Source organism: Ictidomys tridecemlineatus, chromosome 10 (assembly GCF_052094955.1).
Source record: "Ictidomys tridecemlineatus isolate mIctTri1 chromosome 10, mIctTri1.hap1, whole genome shotgun sequence".
In the NCBI taxonomy this organism is placed as follows: Eukaryota; Metazoa; Chordata; class Mammalia; order Rodentia; family Sciuridae; genus Ictidomys; species Ictidomys tridecemlineatus.
This window is the reverse complement of record NC_135486.1, coordinates 66,095,030-66,112,739: the sequence shown is the minus strand read 5'-3', so window position 1 is coordinate 66,112,739 and position 17,710 is coordinate 66,095,030. Positions and strand designations below refer to the sequence as shown.

The window sequence follows — 17,710 nt, the reverse complement described above, 5'->3', positions numbered from 1 at the left end:
GGAGCGTGAACACCCACTCTGGTGCTGGGGGTGGTACCTGGAGCCCAGCACCCAGTGCTGCACAACTCCAGGGCATCCAGACAGCGGCATCTGGGAGCACCCAGGCGATACTCCAGTCACAAAGGAAAGGCAATCGTGACTGACAGGCTGGTGTATACTGCCAGAGTTCACACCTTGCTTCTGTGCCTGTTTTGTGTTTTTTTTTTCTCTTCTCAGTAAAATGGCAACTAATGGTCCCTGACTCATGGCTTTTATGCTAAGAACCTAAGGGATTAAGTCTTAAACCGGTGCTACCAGTGTTATCCATTACTACTATTTCTGTCTAAAGATGGGGGACCGAGCCTTGGAAAGGAGGAGGAACTTGCTGAGGTCACAGGGACAGGAGCCTGACAGATCCAGAGCTCAGAGTCTCTCCCTGACACTCTTAGGATGTGGAGGTGACTTGGTGTCGGACACACCGACATGTGAATGCCTGATAGTTGTGGGAGATACCCTGATACCTCTGTTGACCCCTGTGGTGCTTTTCCCTAAGCAGAAATAACATTTTTGTCCTCCTATCTGGATCTCTTGGGACAGTAACCCCGAGGTCCTCAGGACGACTTCCTTCCCAGGGACCAAATCGGCCTCTTATGCCCTTGATCACACTGGCTATTGAGGCTTTTTTCCTGTGGCTCTCCTGGGCAGTGTGTGAACCTGGTTCAAGATGGACATAGCTGGGAGTGCCAGACCCATGCTGGGTGCACACTGGGCTGTTCTATGAATTATTTATACTGTATGGAGACATCTGTTCCAGCAGTAGTGTTGCTCAGTTCCCATTAGTAGACAGACAAGGAGAACAACCTTGCAGTGACCGTGGGCCCTACTGTGGTCACAAGTTGGACTCTTATGGTGAGCACATTGTAGCTGGTGGCCTCCTCTTGTCAGAGCATACTTTTTATTTTTTTATTTTTTATGGTGCTGGGGATTGAATCCAGGGCCTTGTGCATGTGAGGTAAGCACTCTGCCAGCTGAGCTATATCCCCAGCCCTCAGACCATACTTCTAAGCCACCTCAAATCTCGCTGGGAATAAGCCCAGATTAAAGTTAATAGAACTAATATTCTAGTTTGTTTCACTGTCGTTGCTGTCAACCTGTTATAACTGTTACATTTAGTTTTATCCACCCTTTTAAAAACAAAACTGTTGTAAATGCTACATTTCAGCCTATGAAGCTTAGTATTCCTAACACTTACATACAAAAGTATGTTTGAGGACAGCTTCATAAGGTTCATGAATGAGCCCAATAGTGGCCCACAACTCTATACTGCACGTTCTGGTAAGCTGGGGAGGTGAGAGTAATTCCAGAAGGTATGTTTGAGTTACTGAGACTGAAAGTTACACATTAAAAAGAAAACACCAAAAAACTGTTGACTGGTGCATCTCAAACCCAGTGGTTGGAGTGTTGCACTTGCCTCTGCTTCCTCCCAAGCTGCACTGAGATACCTGTCAGCAAACAGATGAAGTCTAAGTCCACAGGACAGGAGAATGGGAGCCACAACGGCTTGGGCATTGAAACCAGCAAGGTCCTCAGTTTAGGGATGTCTGGGGTGGTGCATGTGCCTGAGTTCACTCACTAGCCAGGCAGTGAGTCTCTTCAGGCAAACAAAACAACCCAGTGGAAGATCTGGTGGTGCCCAGCCATGAGGAAGAAGGGCTGTCATGCAGCCCCTTCAGTGGGAGGAGAGGGGAAATTAGAGAAGTCGACAAAGAGGTCCAGGTGAGGATTAGAGCACAGGGGTGGCATTTTGGTTTTTCAACACTGATGGCAACAAAAGGCAATGAACTAAAGTAACTCTTGCCTAGAATTCCACATCTGAGCAACCGACCCGATCACGTGAAGGTAAAGAGATGCACACTGGGCACATGTAGGGCCTCCATGTGTCCTTCATCCCTTCTGCAGAAGCTACTTGAGGTGCCCCTTTAAAATATGAGGGAGAGGTGAGAAGACACGTAAGGAACGAATGACCAACACAATAACACAAGTCCAGGATGAAGGCACACCTGCATGACCAAGGGTAGAGCGGGAGGGGCTCTAGGAGGGCTCTCCCGGGAACACCTAGCTGAAAAGCCATCGCCAGGTTGTAAGCATCAGATAGGGCCGGGGTGTGGGGAGTGCTTTTAAAGGATCAGCAGTAGATAGGATGTGTTGGAGGACGAGACAACAAAAAGGTACAAATACTATAACCACATAAAATATTCCTAACACTCAACCTTGTGGTTTTCAGTCTGTATATAATCTTGAGAATTATAATCTATATGTGTATGAATCAGTGTAAATACCTAGCAACGTGTCTTTAGACAGGACTCTGATTTCATAAACTTTACCTATTTTATTTTAAAAAAAAAAGTTTTAAATGTCTGAAAAGATCATTTGTAGACAATAACTGAAATGTTCATTTACTGCAGAATGTTAATGACTTGATGTGCTTGCTAGTTAAAGTTTTATAGAGCCTAACAAAGTGGTGTTAGAGTGGGAACTGCTGTTTTTTTGATTCTGACATAGTTGTCCTATCACGGGGGACCTAAAAACATGCAAGAAAAACTGGCATGGAAATCACCAGAGTGAGAGAAATGTTAATCCACAGAATCAACATTTAACTTTCGTGGGAGCCTGTCACTGGAAATCAGGGTCTAAACTTTTTTTTTTTTTTTCAACAATTCAGTGCTGGAGTTCTTAAGTGTTATTGGTCTATCTCTGAAGAAGCAACAGTTGGTAACAAATGCTCAGTGTAGGAAGTCTTATTCCTGAACTGTAATGATTAAATTCTTCTCACACAACTTTTTTTATCTGGATTATTCCTGCCCCTGTTAGGTTATCACAGTAGAACTGTGATTGGCAGATTTGGGTCAGCTTTTTGACCAGTATCTTTTGAATTGTCGTTATCTGATGAAGGTGATATTCTTGGTAATTCATCACAACTGTACTCGAATATACCTTGTTAAAACCCCTAGTATCAAATGAAGTTTCCAGAGTGTGAAGTTTCCAGAGAGTGATTACTTTGGAGTGAACAAAGCTGTTTGCTACCTATAGGTACCTTCTAGTGACCTGAATAGCATTGTTTAAAGAAATCCTGTAAAATTCTTTTTTGATACTAACAGTTGCTCCCAGGGTCTCTGACAATTGCTCTGCTGCTCAGCTACATCTCCAGCCCCTTGAAAGATTTATTTAAAGGTGAACATTAATGATAAAATGTGACTTTGGACTTTTTTCAGGGATTTATGACTTGTATACTATACCCCCCCCCAAAAAAAAATCATACCTTTTCTGTCTTGGGCTTCATTGTTCTTCCCATGATGTAGTTGGGGTGGTGGTGACTGAAGGGGCACTGGCTGGCATTCTTCAATGCTGGGCCTCTGGGCAGGGCTCGCCTTCTGCGTTTTGGAGCACTTTCCCCTGCCACAGCCCAGAATGCTTACCTCCTGCTCATACGCTGTGATGAACACCCACCCCCAACTGGTCCATGGGCCGCTCCAGCTGCGCTGTGTGCATGGCGAAGCCTAGGTTTATTCCACCAAGGGATTGGCTCCATGGTGTTTGCTGCCTGCAGCTGCTGAGCACAGCCCTACCCTCACTTTGCTGTTTTCCCTTAAATCTAGGGGTGGACCAAGCTTTGCCTCAAGAGCGCCGGGCTCCTGTCACTCCTTCTTCTGCCTCTAGATACCACCGCCGAAGGTCCTCAGGGTCACGAGATGAGCGCTATCGGTCAGGTAAGGCATTGCATGGGGGCAGGAGACTAATGGTACTTTGATCTGTCACTGTGGATGAGCAGGTGCACACTCATTATCTGTGAGGCACAGGTTCAAGGAATATGGACCTGCCCTGTTTTTTGTCTGTTCTATAGTATCATCTTGTCTGAATGCTGTCTTGTAATTCATTCCTACTGCAGGCCACATCTGGGCAGCGCTAGATTTAATTTTTTCATTAGTTGAACAAGAAGAAACTTAGACTGTGATAAATATTAACTTTTTTGAAAAAAATTAATTTTTAGTTGTAGTTGAACACAGTACCCTTATTTTTATATGATGCTGAAGATCAAACCCATGGCCTAGCATGTGCTAGGTGAGCACTCTACTGCTGAGCCCCAGCCCTGATACGTTTACTTTTGAGAGAGATTTTCACCTAATATGCAAATTAAAATTGTTTTTTTCTGTTCGCCTAACTATAACTTTTATAAGGGAATTACTTGGAAGTTTTGTCATTGTTCTACAACATGGGTTGCAAATCCTTGTAATTGACTGGTGGTGACCAGACCTAAGACATTTACATATCACTTTAAATTTTTCAAAGAGCTTTTCGCAGGCAGTCTCATAACAAGCCGGTGATGAAGTTACTGTTTCATGTGGCACAGGTGGACATTGCCGCCGAGAATGGTGAAGTGACTCAGTCCACACAGTGGTTGGGTGGGTCCTGTGCAGCTCCAGGGTGGTGCTCAATGAGGCTTACAAGGCAGGTTGCCTCAGTGCTCTCTGCCTGGTTTGCTGGCTCTGGTTTCCACAGGAAGGGCAGAAGGGAAAGCAGGCCTTATGGAACCTGCAGGGAGCACCTGTGCAAATAAGAATGGGCTTCTGAAGCTGCAGGACGTGCTACTCCCTGCCTCGAACTGTTCTTCCTGACCTTTCGGGAGTTCTCAAGCCTTTAATGTCAGGGACCATGTGTGGGGCTAGAATGAAGGGGGGATTTTATGCCGAAACTTAACCTCTTATTTTAAGGCTATTTTACACCCCATGTGTATTGACACTGAGATCTTATCCATTTAGGTGTGTCAGGTCCCATTCAAGTAATAGGAAGAGGCAGGCTTTATGTAAAGGGCTTCCGTGAACTACCCCGACTACTCACCTTGCTGTTGTTTTATCTGCATACACACAGACATGCATGTGGACAGGTGTCTAGAAACCACTTTTGCCTCGATTCATAGAGGAGAAAACCAAGTTCAGAGAGGCAACAATGATTGAGGATGCAAATCTGGTTTCCTTTGGCCTCTCATACAACTTCTCACCCCATGGAAAATGACATTAGTTTCTAATCTCTAACTTTGTTAAGTGTCTTTGTAAAAAAAAAAAAAAAATGGATAGAAATATAATTAGAGCGGTCTGTTTGCTGCATTATGGATCTTTCTGCATGATGCTGGAGATGATGGGGGGTGATAAGCCCTGATGTTCTTGTGGCCTTTTGATGCGTCTGGTCTTAGAAATTCTCCTAGTTAGGCTATGAGAAGTGATACCTCAGCCTCCAGTGCATTTCCTGCCAGCCATGCACATGATCCTACTTGGGAGGGCAGGAGGATGGAGGAAGGGGTGCACACAGCAGAGGGCAGTGGCTTAGGAGATGGAGACAGCTTGAAGAGCTGACTTCATCAGCTCAGAAGGATGCTGTGGGCACAGCCCTTCAGAAAGGAAGCCACCCATCTGGTCCAGCCCCCCTAGTGTCCTATGATAAAATCACTGTTAATTTTTCATTAGCAGCATTGTGAGGTGGGGAAATAGCCTTGAACAAATGCTGCAATTAGTGTTAGTCTTTTTCCAATTAGAAACACAGCCTGAGGCATGAGAGCTTCAAGCGTCTCCCCTTTTGAGGGTGAGGCATCTAATGAGGCGGATGTCACTCCAGATGTCAGCTAACCCAGGATTCCAAACTTTGTCCCAACACTTTTATTTCTATTCTCTCTGTATGGTCATTGATCAGCCCTGCACACTGGGTGGATTTGTTGGTCTTGAATGCCCAGCCTTATCCTCAGGTGCTGCTATTGGCCCTCCTTTGGCTCCAGGACTAAGTTCAAAGATGAGCTTAGACCCCTCTAGTGGCCAGGACAGGTACCTGGAACTCCAAGGAGCCTGGTTGTCCCAGGAGGGTCTTGAGGAGACACTCTTGATCCAGGGGTCTGCTCTGTGCCAGGTATAGTGCTAGGAGATTGAGAGCTGCAGAGAAAGCTAACACACAGTCCCCAAAGTGCACAGACCAAGGAGCCTAAGGATGACTAGTTGCAGGTGCAGTGTAACAATTGTTACTAGCAGCATGATGGGCAAGGCGAAGTGTCCAGCCTTGGCCCCTGCAGTCTTCTCTCAACCCAGCAGCAGCCTGGATTTTTAAAACAGTGTTGTATCAAAAGGTGTTGATTGTGTGATCAAGCAGCTCCTGGGAGCCAAAATCTACATGAAGACCTGGTGGATGTGGCCTGGCATCACTGTGCCCCCAGGAGATAATCATCTTTTCTGACTTGTTCTCTGCTGCCACACTGGTTTCCTGGTGGACCTCCAGGGAGCACCTATCTGCCATAGGCCCTTTACACTGGCAGTTCCCCCTCCCTGGAAAGTTCTTCCCTCATAAGACAAGATGGTGTGTCCTGGCCTTCATCAGGTCTTTTCTCAAATGTTGCTGTTTTGAATGAGGCATTCTTTATCCAACAGTTACAAAACATGCCACCTCTTACACAGTCCCTATCCCTTTCCTGTCCTGATTGTCTCCATTTCAATAATCTGTGTAACGTTCTCTGAATCTATTAGATGGATGAATGACAAGTAGATTACTATTTCTGTCTATATCATCTACCCACCTATAACCTATTGGTCATCCATCTCCTTATTTATCATTCATCTATCAACTGTCAGTCATCCATTTATCATCTACTTCTCCAATAAGGATGTAAGATCTGCAAAGGCAGTGTTCTTTATTTTTTTAATTCATATATACCAAGCACCTGTAACAGAGCCTGGCTTCTATTTTTGGAAGGAAGGTTAATGAGAAAATGTAACCCATTTGGAAAGAGCAAGAAATTAGGAGGAGCTGGATTACACAGTATTTTGTGTCTTGTGCTTTGGGAATTTGGACTTGATGTAGAAGATAATGGAATACCAGTTGGAGATTTGAGGTAAAGGTACAATGGGAGCAAATTTAGTTTGAAAATTACTTCAATAACATTGTGGAGCATGGATTAGAGGCAGAAGACACCCTGAATGCGTGGGCTTGATACAAGTTTAGGAGAAAGGTCAGAACCAGAGAGATTTGAGGTATTTAGAAGAGGCAGGTTGAGTATCCCTAATCAAAAATTGTGAAACACTTCAAATCTGAAACTACTTGGGTTCCAACGTGATGTCGCAAATGGAAAAACTTCACACCTGACCTCATATATTAATCAAAACATAAATACATTAAAAATATTATATAAAATTACTTTCCAGCTATAAATATAAAGTACATAAGAAATAAATGATTTTATTTAGAATTTGGAGTCTGTTCTCAAGGTATCTCATGTATGCACATACCCCAAATCTAGAAAAATTTAAATTGGGAATACTTCTGGTCCAAGTATCTTGGGTAAGGGATAACCCAGGAGCAGTGGGACCTGAAAGCTGAGTTTTAACCTGTTGGAGCGTGAGGGCGGCAATCAAGGATAATGTGTAGATGTCTCAAACTCCTGCCCAGATTGTGGTCTGTTCAGAACCCATGTATCTCTTTAGAAGTTAACTCTTATTGGTCATTGAAAGATGATGGACTTTGCCTCGGCTAGTCACTTACGTCGAGGAGTCTGTGAAAAATCACATAGACATTCCTTGAAGTGTTCTGAGACAGTGGAAAATGCTTTATACCATATTTTAATCCAGTTTTTAAGAATAATTCTCTTCACTTTTTGATGATGACAGACTTTCATGCGGAATGGCTGCATCTATGCAAGCTTTCCAGGGGCTTATGACTCTTGGGGCTCCGGTTCTCCACCACCACCAAGTCTCTGCCCCTCTCATGGAATCTGCCCTAAATATAGTTGAGTTTTCTTAATTTACTGACATACCTTAATCTACTCTCATGGAGTATAGGCTCATAAGTAGATCTTAAAAATAAGTTGTGATAAAGGAGTTTATTTTAATCTATTGCATTTCACAAATTTCTGGTTTATTTTCTTTCAAGCCATTGTGGGACATTTAAGTCATTCTCCAGGAAAAGGTTTGTGGTTCTTCAGGAGACTTAGCTTCTCCAGAAGGCTTTGGCCACTTACCTTGCAGTAGAGCTACTTCAGGTGCCTTGATCAAATTGTTAGCCAAGGAGCAGTTCTGTTATCTATTAGATATCTGATTTAATGAGCAGTCACTATAGTCATCCACGTAGTCCTCAATTTAGTCTCTCCAGATAATCATTCCATTTCATTTCTAAACCATGACCTTACATTGCCATATACTCTTACTAGAGTTCTTATAATAGATCCTCTCTCCTTTTTAAGTTAATTTTTTGGGCAGAGCTTGAATCTGATTTGGAAAGCTAATGAATCAATAGGCATTTACCAGGCATCTAGAAATATCACTTTATATTAGACACTAAAATACTTTATACAAAGTCTAAAGCTTAATTGTTAGCAACATCTAATACTTACCCCTGGTAATCGCAAAACTTAAACCTTTAGGTACGTTTGCATCCATTGCAACGACCAGCTGTGAACAGGAAGAATATTAAAACTAAAAGGCAACATATACTGTTTCCTGATATGGCTAGAATCTTGTGTTTTGATGACTTCAGATATAGATTTTAAAATGTTTAGTTTCATACCCATACATAGATAGCAGCTGCCTCTGTAATGGTTAGGCGCTGTGGTCTCCATGTCACTCTCCTTGGCAGTGGCACATGAGGGACCCTCGAGTTTTGAGGCAGCGGGGAGCCTTGAACAAAGTACCAGGGGTCTTGGGTTGGGGGTTCTTGAGGCCTTTCAGGGTGTCCATAGGATCAAGTAGTTTTTATTCTTACTCTTTCATGAGTGTGTGAAGGACTTGGGCAGAGGCTACAGGACATGGTGCTGTTCCTGTTCTAACAGGCAGAGATTCTGCGTTGATAGTTTTGTTTTAAAAAGCTACTTGGTTTTCTCTCCCGCCCCCTGCCCCCCCAAACGCACATACTGTTAATCACATTAGCAAAAGTTTTGAAGGTTTATCACAATGTTTAGAAGTTCAACATGTTCTTTGGGTCAAGGAGTTTGAGAATCATTGTCATGAGATTTTTTTTTTTTTTTTTGTCTTTAAAGTTGAGAGAATGTGAAGTATAAACTTCTGCATCTGAACCCACCCATGCCTTAGGTTGATTTTTTTTTTTTTTTTTTAAGTGATAAGGTTTGATTTACTTGCTGGGAATAGGCTAGTGTACTTGTAATCATTCACTCAACAAATATATTAGTAATTTTAATACAATCTAGCGTTCTATGCACTGAATGTAGGTGAGACGCAAATTCAGAAAACCCTGTCCTTGCTGTCCTATAGTACATCTGAAGGTTTAACTTTGTCCTCAACTTTCATTTACTATGAGACTCCTGAGGACATTTTTGATTGTGATAGAAATCGCTATTTACATTAAATACGATGGGCTGGAAGAGGAGAATGCACACAGTGGAGCTAAATTAGATATACAGTCAGTTTAATATCCCCAATGCTGGTGTGAGGCCCCACCAGTGGGACTAGCTGTCTCCTCGTGTTGCTAGAACCCACGTGGAACCTGTTAAATCTAAATCGGTTAAAATGAAATGTAAAATTCTGTTCTCCTTTACTAGCCCCACGATAAGAGTCCCTGATCGACCAAAGAAATAAGGCCATAGGGCAAATTATTGCCTCAAAATTGCAGATGGATAATGTAACCAGAATGAAGCAAGATCTAGGAAGGAAACGCCGTGTCAGAACAAACACCTGTGGACCTTTAGTAGACATGGCGTGGGTAGGCTGGAAATGCAGATCTGTGGGAGGAGCATTAGAGAAGGGTAAATGCGGAGGAAATCTCTGCTCATTTTTATTCATAATTGTCCTAACATTGTTTGGACTAGAGTAAAAGTAATATATTGTGTGACTGTAGCATGGTGGGGTAACAGAGGGTAGCAGTGTTACAAGGGACAGGATGAAGAATTGGGAGTGGCCTTGTCAAGTGCTCACGCCAGTTATGAGCTGGTATTGTATAATTTGGAAGTGGACTTGGATTATTTACAAACAACATTGCCAATTCACAAGCCCCCACTTAATGTTTAAAGTGAATTATGTGGTAAGAGGAGAAAAATGGGACCATATAAAGTGCTCAATTAAAACTAAAAAGAGATGGAGGAGAAGGCAAAAAAATCTAAGGAAAAAATGATAAACAGTAAAGTTATAAAAACATTGGTTCAAAGGCCAGTAGGCTTAAAATTCAATGTTCTAAACACTTCAGTTAAGATTTTAAGTGGATTAAAAAGACTGAATTAAAAAAATACTGAACTATGTTACCTAAAGAAATCTCTTAGTATTTAGTCACGGATGGAAGCACAGCGATAAAGTTATCATGGTCACACTGATCAAAGTAGCTAACTGACTTTGAGAACAAGGAAAAGTTCTCAGATAAAGAGCAAATCATAATAAAGGGGTCATTTTTCTAAGAAGGTGTAATAATCCTTGATGTGTGTGCACCCACCAACAAAGCACAAAGTACATAAGGCAACCCATAAAACATATCACAGGCCCGTTAGCACGGGCGATTTCCACATCCCTGTATCAGAAATGGTCAAATCCAGCAGGAGAAATCGGGACATAGATGACTGGAACAACAGCACCATCAATCAACTAGCTGTAATTGGCATACAGAGTCCTTCATCAACAGCAGAATGTGCATTCTTAAGCTCTCACAGAACGTTCATGAAGACAACATTCTGTCATAAAAAGTCACACAGTATATTCTCAGACCACCAAGGAATTAATCTTGAAATTAGTAATAGAAACGCAAATGGAAAGCTGCAACAGAATTGGATCCAACAATACACTTTGAAGTAATACAGAGATCAAAGAAGTCTTTTAAAAGTTGAAAAACATTTTGAACTAAAAGTGAAAATGCAAATGGTCAAAAATTGTGAAATGGAGCTAAAACAGTCTTAAGAGTGTATAGCATTGAATACTGTCATTAGAAAAGAAAAACCCAAATTGATGATGATCTAAGCTTTGGCCTGAGGGGAACAAGGAAGAGCAAATCGTATCTAAAGTATCCAGAAGTAAAGATATAATACAAATTACAGCAATAGTTAGATCAAAAATAACAAAATCTTGGCTTCTTTTTAAGTTTTTATTTTGAAAGCTCAGTAGTATTGATAAGCTTCTAGTTAACTCAGAGGGGAAAAAGATAAAAATTAATCCCACCAGTGAAATATTGGACATTGCTACTGATTCCGCATACCCTAAAAATGCAATAAACAGTACAACTCTGCCCACAAATATGACAAGCCCAGGTGAAAAGGACCCGTTCTTTAAGAGAGACAATTTGCCAAAGCTCATAATGGGGAAAACTAGATTGTATGAAAGGACTTTATTAAACTGAGTTAACAGCCTTCCCAGACGGAAAGCACATACTCAGATGGGCTTGCAGCAGGCTCTTGCCACTGTTCTGTGATCCCCTTCAGAAGACAGAAGAAAAGGAATAGCTTCAAGCTAATTCTGCAAGTCCACCATTGTCCTAACGTCAAAACTGGACAGAAAACAACAGACCAACACATATCGTAATGTCAGACACCCTCTATGTATTGGAAGAATGAACACAACAGTGTATAGAAATATCTACACACCACTAAGTGGGATTTATTTCACAAATGCAAGACTGGTTTAGTATTTGTAAATCAATGGAATTCATATCAACAGGCCAGAAAAATTATATGATCATGTCAATAGATTTTGTTAAATCCTTTCTCTACAGCTAAGACCCATTTATAGGAACACCCTCAGCAAACTAGGAGTAGAAATGAACTTCCTCAACTTGAACATTTACAAAAATCCCACAGCTAGCACCATAGTGTTGAGAAGCTACATGGTTTCCCTCTAAGATTAGGAGCAAAGAAAGGTGGTTACCGCTCTATCCTTTAGGGTGTTCTAGCTAATATAGTAAGAACAAAAAGATAAATTCAGTTCACAGATGACAGGATTGTCTATGTAGAAAATAAAAGAATCAAGAAAAGACAGGATAAAAAATTATTCTGCATTTATTAGAAGAAAAAAAAATTTTGCTTTTGTGTTATCAAGGAACTAATGTAAATGGTATTGTTTTCGATTCCAAATTCCTTTAGTACCAAACACCAAAACAAAAAAAATCAGAAATCAAAAAGTGGACAAAAGTTGTGAGCAAATTCCTTCTTACAAAAGTAGAGATGGCAAGTAAACACAGGAAAAGATGCTCTGCTCTCCTCAGGGAAATGCAGATTAACATTATAAGATGCCATTAACATGACAGAAGCTGACACAAATGCTGGCGAAGAGTAGCAGCAACTGGGACCCTCAGTTTTCTGGTAGGGGAGTTCAAAATGGAATGGGTGCTTAGGGGAGGACAGGTGGTCAGTTCCTTATAAAACCAAACCAGCAATCTTGCTCCTTGCTACTCAAAGGAATTGAAAACATGGGCACATTAATTTTTTGAAATTGGTGGCAACCAAGATGTCCTTTAATAGGTAAATGGATAAAGTGGTTTATTCCAGCAGTTGAACAATAGTGGTAACAAGAACTGAGCTATTACCCAGTAAGAGGGTCCAGAGGAGACCCAAGGTCATATTAGTGACAGAAGGAAGCAGACCTGAGAAGGTCCATACAGGGTGTTTCCTGGTGTACAACATTCTAGAAAGGCAGGGTCATGGAAACAGGGAAAAAAATCGGTGAATGACTGGCCTCAGGGGAGGGGAGGATGAGTGGGCAGAGCACAGTGTGTTTGGGGCAGGGAGGCGAGTCCATGTGGTGGTATGGTGAGGGCGCAAGCCCTTATATGTTTATTGAAACCTATTGAGAGAAAAACTCCAAACATGACTCCAGTGTATTCTATGGACATTATTTAATAACATCGATATCACTTTACTGCAACAAATGCATTATAGTAATGCAAAATGTTTAACACTATGGGAAACTGCAGATGAAGGCGTCTTTTTTTTTTTTTTTTAACATTCTCTTGGACTTGAGTTACATTAATTAGCACATTCAAGTCTAACCAGTGCAGTATTTAAATTACCACCTGCCAGGATCTTCCTTTAAACTCGTCAATGTATTAACTCATTTAATCCTCATAGCTTCCCCTAGGTAAAGTACTTTTATTTCCTAACTTACACCTGAGAGAACTGAGGCTCAGAGAGATTAAGTAACTTGCCCAAGGTCGCATAGAGGATCTGGAATTTGAACCCATGTGCTCCGGCTCTAGAACTTGGTGGTTTAAATGCTTTACTATAAGGAAGCTAAGTTCCTTCATTGGAGAAACAATCTCTTCTGTTAATTGACTGAAGTTTGCCACCTGTTCTGTTTAGATATATATTCTAATTATCTGTATAGAGTCGTGAACTCAACAGCTCCTGGAAATGGATTGTGACTATAACTTACGGAGAGAGAGGTATCAACTTTTGACTCAGATATGTGTATTATTCTAGACTATTTATAATAGCAATAGTGGCAGCCAGTGTAAGAGGCAATGGTTTAGACCACACCTTTTTCTCCAAGGTCAAAGATCTTCTAAATTGTTTTTGTCTCAAATACTCCATTACTCATACTTTGGAATACTAGTTTCTTGCAGAGTGAAACAAGCTGCATTCTGTTTTAAAAGTAGAGGTGCAAAAGGAAAAGTGGATTTTCTAACAACTTCATTGACCCTCATTTAGGTTTCTGATGAGTTGAAACCTGAAGAGGGAAGAACACTGGGAGGTGGATGGGTGGTGCCTTCAGGGCACTACAGCAGAGGCTGCCATGACCGGGTCTTATTGGCTAGCTCCTATGTGGCATACGCCAAGGGTCCCATGTCATTGCCCACCCTCTTCCTAGTTCTCCTTATGGTCTGTTGTCTGTGGCTCTTCAGGAAAACCTGTGTTAATTTACCTGGGTGACCGCAGGTTATGTTGCTCCAGGATAGTGCCGTTCTAAGAATTCACAGTGAGTGCGTGAGAAAAACATGGAATCAGTCAACAGTATAACCCCTTTGGGATTCTTCAGTTTTGCACACTCATTAGAAGCCATTGCCTCAAAATATTAATGAGAGCAACTACCAGTATTGAGCGCCTGCTGTGTGACAGGTACCCAGCAGGTTGCCAGTGCCCTTTATCTCATGTAATTATTACAGCAAATCTAAATGCTCCTGTTTTACAAACTAGGAAAGTGTGACTTAGAAGAACTAAAAATTTAGTGTTGATGTGGGTTGGCAGAGCCAGGATTCTGTTTCCACAGCAAGACAGTCCAGCAGCCCATTGCTTCCTAGAAAGATGGACACATCGAGTGCTAAATCTTAGTTTCCTATCAGTAATGCAGAATCTCAGTCCTTGTAAATAAAGGGACTTCGAGGGGCAGTAGGTGGTAAAATTTTCCAAAGTCAAAGAATGGGGTAAGATTTCTTTTTGAACCTAGATGGCGGAGGGAAGACTGAATTTCTAAACTAGATGCCTGCAGTGATTATTTTAGGAACAGGTGTTTGCAGAAAATGAAGACATTTAAGGAGTGGCTGCTTAATGCTTGGGCTGTGGAATTAAGCTTTTATATTCTCTTTGAAGAAAAAGTCATTTTTTTTTCTCCAGCACTGTATGACATGCTAAGTGGTTTATTGCCATTTTTAGGATTTTTTAAAAATTCTCAGAAAATACCTATTAGCACAATTTATCTAATGTTATAAACATAAGTTCTCAACAAATTATTCCATAAACATAAGAAATTCTCAACAAATTATTCAAAGATGATAGTGATCTGCTTATTTAGTGCTGCATGAAGCTCATCTTAAATCATTTCTCTTCATAGAATAATGCTTTTGGTTTATTAGAATTAAAGGCCCAACATGAGTAAACCATAAATTGGTAGAGCAAAGACGGACAGACAAGGAGAATTCACCTCGTATCACCAAGTGAGCTACCTCAAATTGATCGCCTCTCAGCTCCAAGTTCATCATCCTTCACTGCCTTCTCTGGAAGCTGTGGATCTGAGCCCTTTACATGTTGTGTTCAGCTGTTGATGGAAGTGTTTCAGGAGCTGCAGCTTCACTTGGGCCTGCTGTGTGCCCAGCTTGTCTAGGCCCTATACCATATGGCAGCCAGCAGGTACCCGCACAGCTTTGCAGGATGCTCCCCAGAGACTCCCTCCTTGCCCCCGGAGGGCAGCACATCATCCCAGAGCACTATATTACCACATTGCCAAAGGCTTCATCTCCGGGCCCTCAGGCCTTCACCCTTGCTAAGGTCTCCTAACAGTCCGTGGTCCAGCCGTTCTGCCCACTTCCCTTTTTCCTGTCCTGTTTCCTGGGGTGCATGTTTGCTGTTTTTCTGTGCTTTGGTAATATATTAACACCACCCTGGGATCCTGAATGAAAATCATTTTCCATTTCTGTGGGGAGTGTAAGCTCCTGATCCTAGCCTGTTCACAGGCTGAAACATCTTTGTCCACTACTATTCCCCTGTGTTGATGCTTAGAAATGCTAGAAAATAAGTCTGTTTAGAAGACTAAATGTACAGCTCTGGAGCCAGATTATTTCCCTGAGGCAAGTTCTCTTTAGGTTTGTGTTTCAGACAGGCACAGGAGTACACAACACTTACATCTAGTGTGCCCACAAATCTTGCAAACGCCTCATGGACACAGAGGACCCTGCAGTCAGCTCCCATCATCTGGCTAGGCTGCTGCTCAAAACTGAGTTCTGTTCCTCCCTTCTCCTTCCTCGGCCCCTCATCTGGTTGTAATTGACTTGGATGGGAAAAACCTGTACAGAACATTTATAATTAAGATTTTGTGGGACACTAATTAAGTCCTTTAATGGGTTTCTGATGCATCACAGCTGCTGAATTTCATTCATAGACTCATTTTATGAAAACAAAGGGAAGATTTATAGCAACCTATTTACTCATTTTGCTGTGCTTTCTGTAAAGTTCTTGATCTTAGGAGCTCTTTTAGGATTCATCTGGTTTTGGAACAACGAACCATAAACTTTTTCTTTAATATCCAATCTCATTTGTTGCTTGTCCCATACTGCCCCTTTCCTGCGTCCTGGGTACTCCAACTGGCTGGTGCCTTCCCGTCATCCACTGGTGTTAGTGCCTGCAGAAAATAGACCTCATGGTGTCCCTTTACACTGTAGCACGTCTTCCTCTGCCCTGGACCCCTCTGCAGGATTGGCCCTCTGGCTATTAGACCTGCATCTTATAAGCTGGACTTTGTTGAAGCTTCACCAGTAACAATTCTGTTTTCTTGCAATTTGGGAGCTGGAAGTGCACCCAGATTTAAGGAGAGCAAAAGGAGGAAGGAGCAAAGCTTGGAAGGATCAGAAGTGTCACCAGATGCCGGGGTTGGGCTCCTTCCCCCGCCAGTGATCATGTTTCAAAACATCTTTTCACAGAGATTATTCTGTCATCTAATCACTTTTAAAGCGTTGGTAGGCTAACGTTCTTATTTGGCATGGATATTTTGGGTTGAACTGGGATTGTTAAGCCCTACATCAGCTTAGCACATGGAAGTAAATGCTGAATTAGACACAGTTCTGTCGATGAAGGTTGGAGCCAAGAGGCTGATCTTCAGCTTTGGGGCAGTTGTTACCCACGTCTTCACCTCGTCTTAATTGGCTGTTTTGCTGCCTGAGGGTCTGCAGGAATCAGACCCTAGAATGCCATTTGTGGATGGGTTATTCTGTCATTTTCCTTTACGTTATTATTCAATATAGAATCTGATAGAATCTTTAAGATGCTATTTATAGATGATTTCAATGTATATTGTGGTACTGTTTTATGGTAAAAATAGAATATACACTTGCCTGTTTTAAAAGATTTTGTCTAATTACTGCATTAGTTTATGCATTGCTCAGCTTTCACCTCTCATGGATCTTGAAAGATTTGGAGTAGAAAAGTATCATAGTTTGTTAATAACATTATTTATGATATATAAGTACACACCAAGCCTTTTGAGGAAGCCCTGAAAGTAGGAGTGCCTAAAGACAAATTTTTGCAGCAAGAAGCATATAAACATTTCTTCCAAGTTGCGGTCCGTTTTATTTTGCTTATGTATCCTCTTGCCTTTGTCCAGAGAGGTAGAGAAGTTAAACCAAAGATTATTTAAAAATTTCATGGTGTCCAAGTATCTCCTTCCAAATTACTTCTTAATTACAGTGGAAAAGTAGCATCTTTACCCTGGAAGAACTTGGTAGACACCACCTTTACCAGTGATCAAAGTTTGTCACCTGTAGAGGACAGTTGTCTGCCATGTCCCTGATGAGATGCCTCATCCAAATCTGATTACAAGGACATTGGAAAGAAACCAAATACCATATTGAAGGATGGGCTACAAAACAACTGACCTGTACTATTCAAAACTTCCAATTTCTAGAAAATTTGAGAAACTTAGGATTAAGGAGGGATAATGTGACAAATGCAATCCATCTCATCCTGGGTTAGATCACAAACTAGGAAGACCAAGTAACCATCAAGGAAATTACTGGGGTAATTGACATTAATTGAATGTGGGTTTTGGATTAGATAATAGAAGGAGATTGTTAAATTTCCAGATTTTGAGGAAAGTTTTTGTAACGTAAGGGGATTTCTTTGTTTTTAGGAACTGCATGGCTTAGTAGCAGTGGTTCAGAGAACAACGCCTGGAGAGGGTGGAGGGGGCCGGAGAAAGCAGTGGGGTGACATGTGGACACTGGGTGAAGCTGGGTGTAAGCTTAAAAGGGAATTCTTTATTCTTGTAGATTTTTCTCTAAGTTTGAAAATATTGGT

General features: G+C 41.6%; 1 protein-coding gene across 7 annotated transcripts in view; it reads left to right on the top strand.

The window, feature by feature from the left end:
* The window catches only part of Dip2c (disco interacting protein 2 homolog C), a 361,933-nt gene that overhangs the window by 201,402 nt on the left and 142,821 nt on the right, over positions 1 to 17,710 (top strand). For all 7 annotated transcript variants that reach the window (XM_078023128.1, XM_078023125.1, XM_078023124.1 and 4 more), the window contains one exon: positions 3,636 to 3,746. In XM_078023128.1, coding sequence (XP_077879254.1) covers positions 3,636 to 3,746 — 111 coding nt within the window. The remainder of the gene's footprint in view (positions 1 to 3,635; positions 3,747 to 17,710) is intronic.